The sequence below is a fragment of the Hevea brasiliensis genome, chromosome 9, assembly GCF_030052815.1.
Source record: "Hevea brasiliensis isolate MT/VB/25A 57/8 chromosome 9, ASM3005281v1, whole genome shotgun sequence".
Lineage (NCBI taxonomy): Eukaryota > Viridiplantae > Streptophyta > Magnoliopsida > Malpighiales > Euphorbiaceae > Hevea > Hevea brasiliensis.
In genome coordinates this window covers 40,798,924-40,814,735 of record NC_079501.1, presented here as the reverse complement: position 1 = coordinate 40,814,735, position 15,812 = coordinate 40,798,924, and the positions used below count along the sequence as shown (strand labels likewise).

General features: G+C 30.8%; 1 protein-coding gene across 1 annotated transcript; it reads right to left on the bottom strand.

Annotated features, from left to right (window-relative positions):
- Positions 1–12,812: 12,812 nt before the first annotated feature.
- LOC110661937 (aldehyde oxidase GLOX1-like) lies at positions 12,813–14,815 on the bottom strand. The gene has a single exon (XM_021820775.2). The coding sequence runs from the start codon at positions 14,704–14,706 to the stop codon at positions 13,060–13,062; it is 1,647 nt and encodes a 548-aa protein (XP_021676467.2). The 5' UTR covers positions 14,707–14,815; the 3' UTR covers positions 12,813–13,059.
- Positions 14,816–15,812: the final 997 nt, after the last annotated feature.

Genomic DNA, 15,812 nt, shown 5'->3' with positions numbered 1-15,812 from the left:
ATGCCTTATAGAGGGGTAGGGTGTGACACAAATCTATACAATTTCATTCATATCTATTTCCATACATTCCCATTCATGCTCAACTCATATATGAAAATTTTCAATCTTCATTAATTTACATGATATACAATTTAATTACATATGAATTAACCGATTTATTAATTTACATCACATACTTATTAATTACATTTTCATACTTTACATTACAATACTATAACTAAGTATTTTATACAACATACAAATTATGACCTATATGGGCCCTATCTACATGCATTGATGAGGAGGTGACAACCTTATACACTTCAGACACTTCTACAGATCAGAACTCTAAAATCTCTGTTTAATATTCACTAGGCTTTACCTTCAGTACCTGCACAAGAAAACAAATCCATCGCGCTAAGCATTGCTGCTTAGTGGTGCAATAATAAAACAAAGAAAATAATATACAATAAAACAAAGAAATGGATCAAAATTTGGATACTCTAGAATTTAATCTAATTTCATATAATACTTCTAGTATTAACTATCCTTTATTCTAATTTATTCCTTTTCAGAATCGCTCAATTCTTTCATAATAATTAAATTTTAATATCGTTCCAATTCATTTCAATTCTTTCTACTAAAAAACTAATCTAATTTATTTTAAAAATTCTTACTCATTTATTTAATTGCTAATATTTTCAGTTGCTAATATTCTTAACTTATTGTTTAGTCGAAGGCTAATTACATCTTATGATATTAACTCTTTCTAGCATTTCATTAATCTTTTTTTTTATGATTTTGAGCCTCTTTTTCTTGTAATCATTCTTGTTCTTTATCTTGATATTTAATTTCCTTACTTCCTTTAATGATCAATTCAATTACATTTATACTTTTTCATGCTCAAGTAACCTATACAAATTGACCGGACTGGATAAACAGGTAAACTAGCACTGGGTACCAGGTACCTCAGGCCGTCACACCATCGGTCACAATGTATCCTCGGTGTGCAAACAGAATGGCTAATAAGCCATAAAAGCAATAAGGCATAAAGCCAAGTATAATATCATAATCAGTATAGCCATAGGCTATCATATCACAGAATGGCATGAAGCCATACGCAGTACTGCTATCAGAACCCTATTGGCATGCCAACCTATCCAAACCAATCACATTAGGCCTACTAGGGCATATTATAAAGTTATTTCTTGAATATTTGCACTTAACATGTAAGGTTACTATTTATTTGGTCATTTAAGTCAAAATATTTACTTTCTCATATATAATAGTTACATGAGTTTTAATCACGTAGATTTACCACATTTTGATTCCCAAAAGTGTTGGCATTAGTTTCTAATCCATACTTCTAATTAAAATTTCAGTTTTGGGGTGCTAGAGTTCACTATTCTATTAGGCCATTCTACAGTAAGAATTTGGCCAAGTATTATTAATCAAAGTTGTTCTATATTGTGTCTAGTTATATTTCACTTTTTGAATCACCCCATTTGGAGTTTTCTAGCTCAAGTTATGGCTATTTCACCATAACTGGCCGGATTGCTTTTACCCAGAATTTATGGGCACTTTTTGGTTCTGCCAGATTTTGTAATCCAATTTTGGCTAGCAATTTCATTTAGTTAAGTCCAGAATTTGAGTTAGTGTTCTACATGAAAGTTGTTCTAAATTGCCTCAGCTTTCCATTGATATAAATTTCAGGTCAATTGGACCTTTTTACACTAAGTTATGACCAAATGAATGAACATTGTTCATTTGGTTATTTTGCCCAGGCAGAATTGATGCTACCCGGATTTTGTCAATTTTTGGGGCATCCTAAGTTTATTTTCTGGATAGGTTTCCTTTATCAAAGTTGTGTCATTATGTATCTAATTTAATGTCCAATTGGCCTTGCACCAATTGAACCTACACAACCCAAGTTATAGCTACCCAAACATGTTGGACTCACATCTAGACCTGCAGGGCACTCAAGGCAGCATACCCAACCTTAAATCCCAAGCTACCATTCATTTCAATTCCTCATTATACTCAGCCAAATGGTTATTAATTGACCATTAAAACTTCCATTTACCATCAATATGGCCAAACCTTAATATAGCTCAAAACTCTAATTTTCAATACCTCAATTCATGCATAAGACCTTATAATTCAACTTCTACCATATACAACTCATCAAGAACAATACTAATCAAATTTAATTCCATCAAAATCATAATTTCCTCAAGGTTCCTCATGGCTGCAGAAATTTCATGGAATATAATCATGCATCTTTAATTCAATTTTCAACAAGTTTTCAACTTAGCTTAGCTTAAATTCATGTTTAGAAGGAAGTAAGAGCAAAGACTATGGCACTAACCTCTTGGATGATTTTCTAAGCTTGTTCACACCTCACTTTCTTTCACTTTCTCTTCTTCTAATTGCTGCCCAAGTCTTGCTCTAGTGGTAAGGGAAATTTTTAGTGAAGGAAGGATGAGGTTTTTAGGTGAATTGAAGTGGCAAATGAAGCTTAAGGAAACTTTAATGGTGGAAAGGGTTTTGGGAATGGTTTCCGCTGGTTGGAGGTAAGGGAAAGACAGAAAATTTGGTTAATTTTTCTGCCCATTTACTCATTTTAAGTGAGTTATAGCCATGTGTCACAATATGATTGGGTGGGAGTATTTTAATGACATCATATGATGTCATAATTCCTAATTTCTTTTATTTTTCTTTCCTTTTCTTTTCTACTCATTTTCAATTCAATTTTTAACAATATTTATTCACATTTTATGTCATAATAATTATTTACTTAACTGGATAAGTCGGTCAAAAATCATCTCCGAAGATGAAATGACCAAAGTGCCCTCCGTTTGGCTTATTAAGCCAAAATCGTCTTTACCGATCGAAAAATTTTTTCTAAGCATTTTCTTGGCATTCTAATGCCATAGAAACCTCAATGACTCTTCTCTGAAGTCCCAAAAATTATTTCATGAATTTTTCCCTAGGTTTAGGGGTTCTAGCTGCGAAGACCGCAACTTTCCACTAGGTTACTTATCGCTAGGGCACCGGCTCATTTAACTTGGTTGTATTTTATTTCTATAATTTTTCTTAAATTTTTCTTATAATATTTGAGTTATTTATGACTCCTCACTCTAGTTAAATATTTTTCTAGACATTCCAGCTATCCAGACCGACACCGATCATCGAAACAGTAGAATGTACAGAATTGCTACAGTGAGGGTGTTACAAATTTTGTGTGTAAATACCTTCAATAATTGCTAGAAATTGAGTTACAAAACTTGGAACCTAGATGTATGACACCCTGAACAGTTCAGATTAAATGGGTATAACTCACTCTAGGAAACTCCAAATGAGATGATTCCTAATTTGTTAAAAAGCTAAGACATAAAGGAATAACTTTCCTGAAGAAAAAAAATGACAAATTTTGACTGTAACTTTTTCAAATTCGGACTCTAAAAATTGTCCAGAATCTGTCCTGCGATTAGTAAAGAAAGCATTTGAACAAGTCTTGCTTGTTTAGATATAACTCACTATATAAAATTCCAAATGAGGTGAATCTTACCTTGTTGGAAAGCTAAGACACAGATGAATAACTTTCATGATGGCCAATTTGACAAATGATGACTAGAAGATACTTGAATTATGACTGAAATCTGGCAATGTAAAACTGAAATCCTAAAAAATGACCAAATGAGTAGTATGCACTAAATTGAGCATAACTCACTCTACAAAACTCCAAATTGAGTAATTCTTGAACCTATGTAATCTTGAGACACAAGGAAACAATTCATATGAGACTATGATGCTAAAATATGGCTATAACCTATTCAAATTTGCTTGACAAAATGAGTCCAGAAATCTACCTGGATTCTAAAAGTGACCTAAAACCTGAGATTTGGTCACCTGAACAGTTTTGGCAAAATGACCATAAATCACGCTACACAAATGCCAATTGAATGATTCCAAAGCCAAAATAAACATATGTCATAGATCTACAATTCTCTTGAGGAAGGTATGGCCTAATTCTTGTTGTACCTTGGCCAAATTTATTAAGAAAATTAAAGTACCAAATTTGGAAATTATGAAAGTTAAGCCAAGTAAGCCTAGACAATAGGTGTAGGATTGGATAAGTGGGCATGTTAACGGTCAAAGCCACCGAGTAGTCAGTACCGAAAATGAAAATCAGTATTATATCAGTCAAAGCCACCGAGCAGTTAGTACTGAGAATGAAAATCAGTGTTATATTAGTCAAAGCCACCGAGTGGTCAGTACCAAGAATATAAGTTTATGCCAAATCGACCAGAACCACCGAGTGGTTAGTGTCATAAGTCCCATTATCCAATCTATATGCCATCTGTCATAGGTTACTATGAGTACTAAAGTGAAGTCTTCAATTGTGATCATAGAGATAATAATTTCAAATAAGATATGATAAAGAACAATTAACCTCATTCACTAGTATGACCAATAAGTGTGAATTTATGGACTTATTTTTCATGTCATGATGTTGTATGATTGTTTTAAAAACATTTAAATACTATTGTATGAACTTGATGAGTATGTTATGTGATAGTATGCAAAAGGAAAATTATCTTATTTCAAATTAAGAGTGCACCACTAAGCTATTTAGTTTAGCACGAAGATTTATTTCCTCGCACAGGTATAGTAGATAAAGTATAGACAAGGGCTGACAGGAAGTTGAGTAAATCTGCAGAAAAGTCCAGAGCCACCGTGTCTCAAACTTTTAGGTAGATGCATCACCATCTTCTGCATTATACATTATTACTCATATGTGTGTGTATAGTTATATTGTAAACAATATGGAGTAAACTTCATTTTTGGAAATTGTAATTATAAGTTTGTAAGCTTAATTTAGCCACATGAGTGGGTTAATAAATATTATAAATTTAAAATATTTCTTGTGTTTATGTAATGTGAGTTGACGAATGGATTGTGATGAAAATGGATATGGATGAAGATTGATGATTGTAATTGATAGAAATGATATAGAACTTGAGAATTGCATAGATTATGAAATTATTTTAACAGGGGATTTGCTTAAATTTAAGGGAAACTTTTATAGTTTCTCCATTTAATAAAAGTTGATAAATTATAATGTAAACAAATTGGTAAGAAAGTAAGTAAAATAAATAATTGACAGAGATAGGTGCTCCGTACACCGAATGTGATATCTAATTACTCAGTTTTACTGTAGACTGGGTAAGGGAGTGTTACAAAAGGATAGCAAAATTGGCATAATGAACCCTTTGCATAAGAAATCTCCACTAAAGGATGGAAATTTAATTTTAGTACTTGATCCTAAGGAGGAAGCCTTACAAACCTTCAACTTAGGGAAGAATCTAGGGCTTGTTTTCTCTGAATCGAGGAAGTCATGGTGGACTTTTTAGCAAATCAAATTATCCAAGATATAGCTTTGCTCAATAAGAGTTAGTTGCATTGTTCTCCAATTTTATTGGTGTTTGGTTTTCATTGGGTTGATCTTTGAGAATTGTGTTTGTGTATTTGTCTCAATGGTCCTTGTAATATTTTCTTGGAGCACTCTCTTGATGATTCCTTTTTCTTATGGTCTCTGGTTTGATGAGGAAAAGATTATAGTTCTATTGTCAGCATTAGGCGAATCCATCCCGTGCTATAGAATGGAAGGGCACTACTTTTAGCCTGACTCTTTGTCAATCTCCTTTTGAAAGATTTATTTTGGTACCAAAGGCATGTGTTAGTTTTTGGTCGGATTGGCTCTACCAAAATCATGTTGTGGCATTGGTCTAAGATAACGTTGTTGTATTCATGTTTGTTTGCCAATGTATCCCTAGTTCTGTCATCTTAGTCTCTGTCTTTTTTCTTCCTGTCTCTAGGTTGCTTCTGAGAGTAGAACTACTTATTTTAAGCTTTGTGTTTGCTTAGTCTTATGATCTTGTTTGTTAGTTAGGTTGTTGCTCCCTTTGTTTTTCTTTTGTTTTTTTTTTACCTTTGTTTTCTCTTTTAGATTTTTTTTAATAAAATTTAATTATAAAAAAAGGCAAATTTGAGAGAGATATTAATAATTATTCCTAAGATACCTTGGTTCAAATTTTTTTTCTTCTCTTTGATTTTTGCTTTGCAAAAATGACCTTTCATTGATTTTTTTTTCCTATAAAGTAAAGCAATAATAAAAAGAAGTTTTGAAAAAATATGTAATTTTTTTTAAAATTTTTTTAAGCCATTCATACATTTACTGTGGTAATGATGAAAGTAGAATTGTGATAGTTGTGACAATTATAGTGAAAGAATATAAATTAATAGTAGTTGAGTTAGTGTAACTAGTGAGAATGAAGAAGACTGGATAGCGATGGTTATGTGGAGGTAGCGTAAATAATGATGATTGCTTCTTATACAACGAATTGCTTCCTATGTAAGAAAAACATATTTCTTGCTTTTCTGTTTTAGAAAATAATTGTTAATGTACAAATAAGTTATATATTTTTAAAAATTTTGCTTTGAGAAAAATAAAAAGCAAAAAATTGCTGTTTAATTAGCATCGAACCACATGCTACTTTTTTTTTTTTTAAATACTTAAATTTTTAATTGTTAAAATAAAAGCAGATGATCATCTGGCCTATCTGGGCTTCTCTTAGCCCCAATTTTCTGCATTCCGCCATGATCATTGCCTTAGTTTTTTTTTTTTTTTTTTTTTTTTTTCAAATAGTACTATTTACGAGTTGAAAGAAACAATAAATGTATTTACTTATTGAAGAAATAAAAGTAGTAGGTGAGAATTGATTATTCATCCTATCACAAATTAAAGACTTATATTTTTGGATGATTTTAAAACATAATGCATCATTTATTAGTTTTATGCTATTCACATTATTTTTTAATATTGTAATTAACTATTAACAACAACTAATTTATAAATATTTACTATCACAAATTTAGACTTTAACACCATACTTTTTATACTATTAAAAATTTAAAATATACTATTAATAAGAATTATCAATAAATACTTAATGATGTATATAAATTTCATATCCTAAAGTTATTAACAATATTTTTACACTCATTTACGGTGCTATTATATATAATATTGTATATATTATTTATTATTTATATGTTATTTTGATGTACTTAATATTATTTATTATTTTAAAATCATGTGGAAAATGATGTTTAAAAAATATTTTTAAAGTCCAAATTTATTATAGTAATTGTATTAATAAAGATAGATAATTCATTATAAATATTAAATAAAACTTACCGAAACCAGTCAAAATGAAGAGATTAATGCCTAAAAAAAATTATGGAATATCATATCTTAATTACAAAATAATAATATAGAGAAAATAATAAAATTTTAAACACATAATTTTCTCCTGTCTTCCCAGTGTAGGGAAGATCATAAGTAATAATGCTAATGAAAATAATCTTTTTCCTTGCTCATTTCAACTATGTTATATTAATCTCGCCTATTTCAAATATGTTGCGAGATTTCGGTCAATAAATAGCTTGATAATTTGGAAATTAGACATCTTAATTAGGTAAATTAGAAAGTGATTAAGGTGTTTGCCCGCTGGTAATTATTGGTGCAAATTATTAAAATTACATAAATTTCAAGCCTTGGTGGTTGATAAGTTGCTCGTGCTGAAAACAATTGGCAGTAGAATGATGCCCGTGGCACTAATGATGATTATGGCAGCATTCGTTATTGGGTTTTCAATGTTTGATAGCTATTTCCAAGCAAAGTACACAAAAGTTGAACATAATTTGATAAATTATTGTGGTTGAAAAATAGTGAAATGAATGATTTTATAAAATTAAGTATGATTTTATAAAACTAAGTTCTGTATCTATAGACAATAAATGATTTTGGAAGAATATTTTAATAATTTTAGTTAAAATAGAAGTTAAAAATTAAATTTCAAAGTTAAAATGGCATGAATAATAATATATTCTAAAATTCATTAATTTTTTAAAATCATATTTGCAAATATACATATATTTATTTCTCATGATTAATTGAATTATATCTTAAGATACTAAATTTTTTTTTTTTTCTCTTTAATATGTTTCTTCAACTCAGTCACTAAGAATTAAGATTTCTAATTCACTTTCTTTTTTTTTTTTTTTCACTCAAATACTTACCAGCAGAGTCAAGAGAGACAAAGAAAGCCTTACACTTCATTTAGGAGAAAGCAGAGTGAAATAAAGTTTTATAAAATAATATTTTCAAAGTAAGTTTTTTTTTTTTCATGATTTTTAAATTTTTCTAATTTTAAATTAAATCTTTCTAATTTTTTTTAATGTTGAGAAGAAAGAAAAGGCTTTTTTATGGTATTTAAAAGTTTTAAAGAAAAAATTTTATTAACTCACTAATTTGGTGGGTTAGAAAAAAGTTAAAAAACCTTCTATCCTAAGCACAAGTTCAAGGTTTTTAAATATTGAAAAATCTTCCATTACTTAAAAAAAAAAAAATCTCCTCCCAATCCAAGGCTTAGCCCTCAAATAATTTATAAAGTTTGTTTTAATTGTATTAATTTTTTTTATTAATTGGATTCTTTAATTTTATTGATCTCTCTAAATATTTATTAAAAAAATTTAAATAGGTGTAGTAAATTTTAATGTATCGTTAATTGGCCTCTCAAATTTTCTAGAAAAATAAATTAATTTTTAATTTTTTTATTTTAATTAAACTAGATATTTAGTCTTCTTATTTTAAAAAATACATTACTCAGTTCATATATTTTTATTTTACCTACTATTTTTCTTTTTGTCTAGTTTAAATCAAATTTTTTTTGTTAGTCGACACATCCAAAGTAAAGAGAAATTATTGTTATAGTGATTAGAGTTAAAGGATTAGAGAATAGAGAGGTCATATAGTTGTATTTTTTAAATTACAAAGACCGCATGAAATTATATCTAAAATAAAAAAAGATCAAAGGGATTAAAAAATAAACAAAATAAAAATACAAAAACTAATTAATATATTTTTTTAAATAACAAAATCAAATAATTAATTTTGTTAAAAGAAAAAGACAATATAATACTTTTTCTAATTTTTTATTGGTGCCTAATATTTTATAATTTATTTATTATAATTTAAATTGAAGTACCGAAATTACTTTTTTTTTGTTGAAGCACTAAAATTACTTAGTTATCATTAAATAAGTACAAAAATTCAATTAAAATAATTATTCAGAATTTATATTTACAAATTAAAATTTAATTAGTAATTGTCATTTGAAATTAAATATCAATCTAATGATTGCCTATCATATAATCTCAAATCACATGAGAATTTTTTTTTTTCAATTTATATTTTTACTCCTCATCTCCTTATATGGATATTATATAAAATTTTTCTGTGTTTTCTTTTATTCAGCGTTCTATCCTTTATGTTATTTAATTTAAAAATTATTTTTTTTTTATATTTGTATATGTTGACAAAATTAGTAATCTCAACTTTTATATAAATTTTAGATTTGTTAATTTAAATATATAATTACTTTATTTGATATGTTTATTTTATTTTTTTATTAATTTTTAATTTCTTACGTTTCTTTAATTTTAGTGGTTATTATTTATTTAAATTTTATGTTATTATACCATATAATTTAACTATTTAAGGTTTATTATGAATTTTATTCAAGTATTTGATATAATAAAGATACTTTAATGTTAACAGTTAATTTAGTTATAACTGATAATTGATTGAATATTTTTAATTTTGCTTAAATTTGATTTTTTCTTAATTTTAATTTGATTCAATTAATATTTTAGAGTAGACCAAAAAATCAATTAGTCAAAAATTTAATTTAATTTGATTTAATTAATTAAATGCACACCCTAATTGATTCTTCATTGACAATTTTCTAGCCTTGCCCTTATAAATAAAAATGTATATGAATCAATTCAGTTGGATTCAATAAATTTAGTTAAACCAAATCGGACAAAATATTAAAATCGGCACCAACAAAATAATTTATAAAATCATTTTTACAGTAAGTTATAAAATTATTTTTCATTTGAAAAACTTCATTTTTTAATTTTTATAGAAATCTTTTATAGAAAACTATCACAGTTTCTTATGAGAAACATGCCCATAATGTTCCACTATCACATTAACATGGCTTGGGTTCAAGTTGTTTTATCATAAGTTGGAGTGGGCTTTTTTTTATTTTTTTTATTTTTTTTTTATTAAGCTTTAATTGGGGGCCAGGGCTGCTCAATTCCCTTACTGCACACTACACACTGCCCCACATACCCCGTCATCCAACTAACCCCCGTCTCCGCTATCTCCCACAAATCTCAAAATTTCCAACTTTCAAAATGCACGTGCTCTCTGTCACATCATTAAGCGAGTCTTTTCTCTCTACATACCTAGCGTCAACTGTTGCAAGGGCTTTGATTTATCTTTGTTGGTAAATTATAATTAATATTTAAATTTATGAAACAATTAATTTCAGTTTAACTTGATTTAATTTGTCCAGCTTTTTGATTTGGCAGTTTTTTTTACATCCCTACTTACAAATATTATCCAATTATAATTTAATTAAATTTAATTTATTATAAATTTAAAATATAAATATATAATATTTTTTATTTTATATTTAAATTCTATTAAATATAGCATTTAAAATCCATAATAAATCAAAGTATTGGCAAAATTTTCCCATGAAACAAGTGTCAATATTTTGTATTGCTTTTTCCATTGTGTGGATACACTTTCTGAAATCTCATCTAAACGGGATGACAATAAATGAGTAATTTTATAGTGAACCTATTATTTTATAAGTATATTAGATGGAATGACAATCCAATCAAAGAATAATATAACTCAACTCAACTATGTTTTTATCCTAAAAATTTTAGGTCGGCTATATGGATTCGCTTTCTTCACTCTTAATAATTTTGGGTTAAATCCTCAGAAATGTGTAATGCTTCTAGGTCATGTTGTACTATTCTCCTCCAAATCAATTTAGGTCTACCCCTTTTTTTCTTTCTATTCTCTAACCTAATGTGCTCTACTTGTCTAACTGGAGCCTCCGTATGTCTACACTTCACATGACCAAACTACCTCAATCTCCCTTCTCTCAACTTATCTTCAATTGGCACCACTCCTACCTTTTCTCTAATACTCTCATTACGGACTTTATCTAGTCTAGTATGGCCACTCATCCACCTTAACATTCTCATCTTTGCAAACTCTTATCTTAGATGCATACGACTCTTTCAGTGCCCAACACTCACTACCATATAACATAGCCGATCATATGGTTGTACGGTAAAATTTTCCTTTCAATTTATTGGGAATCTTACGATTACATAAAACTCCCGTGGCACGTCTCCACTTCAACCATCCGGCTTTAATCCTATGACTAACATCCTCCTCACATCCCCCATCTACTTAAAGGACTGAGCCTAGATATTTAAAGTGATTACTTTGGGGCAGTATCACTCCATTCAAACTAACTCCTTCCCTATCACTAGTTTGGCCTTCACTAAACTTGCAATGCATGTATTCTGTTTTCGTTCTACTTAACTTAAAACCCTTTGACTCTAGAGTACTTCTCCAAAGTTCTAGCTTTCTATTGACTCCTTCTCGTGTCTCATCTATCAGAACAATATCATCTGCAAACATCATGCATCAAGGAGTACTCTCTTGTATATGTTTCGTCAGTTCATCTAGAACTAATGTAAAAAGGTAAGGGCTTATGGCTGATCCTTGGTGTAATCTAATTGAGATCGAAAAATCTCTTGTGTACCCTCCCACTGTGCGCATAATAGTAGTTGCTCCTTCATACATATCTTTTAATACTTGTATGTACCTAATAGATACCCTCTTTTGTTCTAACACATTCCATAAGACCTCTCTTGGAATACTATCATAAGCCTTCTCCAAATCAATAAAAACCATGTATAGATCTTTCTTCACATCTCTATATTTCTCCTTTAAGCTTCTAATGAGAAAGATCGCTTCCATAGTTGAACGATCGAGCATGAAACCAAATTGATTGAGAGAGATAGAAGTATCATGACGTAGTCGATGCTCCACAACTCTCTCCTACAACTTCATAGTATGGCTCATGAGTTTAATTCCCCTATAGTTTGAGCAACTATATATGTCTCCCTTATTTTTAAAAATAGGTACTAAAATACTCTTCCTCCATTCATCAGGCATTTCCTTTGAGTTTAGAATCTTATTAAATAATTTAGTTAACCATGCCACTCCCATATCTCCCAAATACTTCCACACTTCAATTGGTATTTCATCGGGTCCACAGGCTTTACCCACTTTCATTCTCTTAAGTGCTTCCTTTACTTCTAAAGATCTAATCTTTCTAGTATAATTCACATTCTTTTCTATTGTTTTATAATCTATATTCACGCTATTACCATTTTGACTATTATTAAAGAGATCATTAAAATAATTTCTCCATCTTTCTTTAATGTCCTCATCTTTCACCAATACTTTTCCTTCTTTATCCTTAATGCACCTAACTTATTGAGATCTTGACATTTCCTTTCTCTCCTCCTTGCTAATCTATAAATATCTTTCTCCCCTTCTTTAATTGCAAGTTTCTCATATAACTTTTCAAAGGCCTGTACTCTTGCTTGACTAACTGATTTTTTTGCCTCTTTCTTTCACTCAAACACTATTTGACTAAGGAAAAGAATGCCAATCTTTTGCAATGGCGGTTAATGTATGGACAAATTAAAACAGCACATGCATATGCCAAACAGGGGAAAATGGAGCAACATGTGTGCAAGATAAAGACACCCATTGTGTATCCTAAAAGAAAATACACCCTTTGCGGCATCTCACTAAATGAAATGACAAGAAATTATCAATGCCACTATTCAAACTATTTTAATATATCAATCCAACAAGGAAACACATATGAACTATATGTCTAAATATGGGTTTTCAGATTGCAATTCCACGAGATACAATTCTCTCCCTTATTGCTAAGAAAACTAGAAAATGAGAACACATGGGAACCTTTCCATAGTTGCACTTGATCAAAAGACCACCGTAATTATAATAAATATTAAATTTAGGATACACAACAACCCCTACTTGATATGGACCCATGTTGCTTTACTGGGAACACCTTCGTGGACCACAAACAACTGATAATATCCTGCTGGTGCTAGTGTGGGGGTTGCCGGAGTATTGATATGGACAACATAGTTGTTTCCGGCAGCCACATTTTGTACACCATTATCGTCCATAGCCAAAACCAACAACCTCTGATTCATAGCCAAAGAATGTGTAGTGAAAGATGGTGCCACCATTGTAACATAAATATTTCCAAGGCTTTCTTCTTCTTTCAACTGAAACCACATAGAAAATTTCTGCTTGTAACCAAGATTCACCCCTGGAACTATTGCAGTGATTGATGGCCGGGAAGTATTTGAGCCGAGATATGGTGGATAAAATGCTTCGAGGCTTATCTCTGTTGGATAGAGTGCAGTGAAGTTGTAGTTTCTATAAGGATTGCTGCCTCCGACCAAAACGCGACCATCTGATAGCAAATGAGCAGTTGAATGATAGAGACGTGGAATCGTAGAGGGACTCATAATCTCAAACCTGCTAGTGTTGCTATTCTTAGGCGTATTGGGCCTGTAGAGGACTGGGCTTAGCACTGGTTCTCTTGCAGAATTCCAGCCAGCAGTTCCTTTAGCAGCACCATTTATGATAAGCACATCGCCTGTCGGCAACATTATCATATCACCCATCACTCTGTTCATAGGCATTTCCTCCATTTCCCAGAAAGGATTTGCGGTGTTTATTACTAACCGACCGCAGGATTTTGATGCAGCAATGAATTCTCCTGCATCCGCCTTCTGGTTTGCATCTGGCAATGTCCCACCGCAAATAAAGACTTCAACATTTGGGATTATGCTGAAGTTGCCGTGGAGTATAAGAGGAAGCAGAGCCGAGGAACCAGTGCTTGGATAGTTGCGCGAAATGCCTCCAGGCATGACAGGATAATTTTTGACCACTTTGTTGTTGACATAGTCAAGTAGAATTGCTCGGTCATTGGCGAAAACGAAGAGATTTCCATCAGCAGAGAGGTGTAGGAAAGGGTAAAGATTGTTTGGAATCAGGGGAGAATATCTGGTTTCTTTCAGAAATGGAAGTTGGTAAAGTGTTTGATCAGAACTAGAGGTTTTAGGGATGAACTCATAATTGAATTGATACCTCCCGCCAACAACAATGAACTTTTTCCCATCAGGTAAAACTTGATTTGAAGCGTACCATCTAGGTGTAATTAGACCATTTGCATCCTCAACCCAGTCGCAATCCGCGCAAGGATTGAATGACCTAACAACTCGTTCTCCAAGCCTATATCCACCACTCTGCACTAGAACACCATTCTCTGATAATGCCCCTGAAGAGCACCATGTATCAGTCAGAATGGTGAGCGGTCGAATATTTCCGTTGATAGAATCAAACTCCACAGAATGACAAAAGCAATCAGTGTTATGTGACTCGCTAATGCACTTGCCCTCCGGTAGAGAAAGATTTGATGGACCAAAGTCTGTCCTATCAAACATAATCATCTTATCGTTGGGTAACAATTGCATGTGCATTGCTGATATTCCAATGCTTCTCTTCAACAGCTTCCATCTTCCTAGGTACAATTGCCCTCCAATTGCTGAAATGAAGAGTGAAGTGATTGCGAAGAGCAGCAATAACAAGCTTCTTGTTTCCATGGCTGCTCTGGTATTATTATTATGAGCTGCTGGCCAACTAGTTATATCGACTTGAAATCAAACCAAGAATTAGCAATAGACGCCTATAATTTTAGGGACTGACCGAAAAAACTATTTACTTACCCAGCTAAGTGAAAAAAATGTGTCCCTTGTATGCTTAATAGTAAATTTTTAGAAACAGGAAAGAATTTATAATTAAAGACAGAACAGATAAATGGTTTTTTTATTGGTCATTTGATATTGGTGATTGATAGCATTTACATCTTAGCTCTGGATTGGTGGCTGAGGTCCTTAAAAGGACTTTACCTTATAGGCTGTAATTGCCTGGCCAATCCAGAGATGATGCCGTAAATGCATAAACAACCATGATTTGCTTCTATCAAGAATGCAAATGCATTTATTCTCTCTGGAGGGCAAGTACTGGTCCAATTGTCCAATGCACAGTGAAATTATGTAATGATTTAGGTCACATTTATTTTCAGAGTTCAGATTACGGAGCAGTGCGCCATTCTTTTGTAATAATCTAATGAACTTGTTACCACCAAGTTGTGGTAGCATGTGGTTAATCTAGTAAGATGGTTCTGTTTCACTTTAATTTTAACTCTTTATGTTAGTATTAAGTATGATAATTAAATATTTTTTTTACTTAAAAGTGTAAGTAGGGATTGACAGCGAGTTGTTCAGTAATTCATTTCAAGAGTGCCGCCTCATATTTTTTATAGGTCATTTTTTTTGGGATTAGATTAAACCAAGGACTTTCATTTTCTAATTTTCCAAAAAAAAAAAAAATCTAATGAACTTGTTCGACAGTGTGTACTTTTTTCTTTCTCTGTACAATGACTCTATATGGAGCTGAAACTCTAGACATCACAAACCTTATATGCGATTTATAATCACTATTCTAAAATTCATTGATGTGATTTTTTTTTATAAAAAATAAAAAAAAGTCTTAATTCGAGTTTCTAAATAATATGAAATATATTACTTTTGTGATAATTGGACTAAAATTTAATAAAAAAAGAATTCATAAGAAAAAAAAAAAAGAAAGAGTAGAAGAGATAATTAGCTCCCTCCGCTCCTAATTACAAATAAGTAAATTGATAATC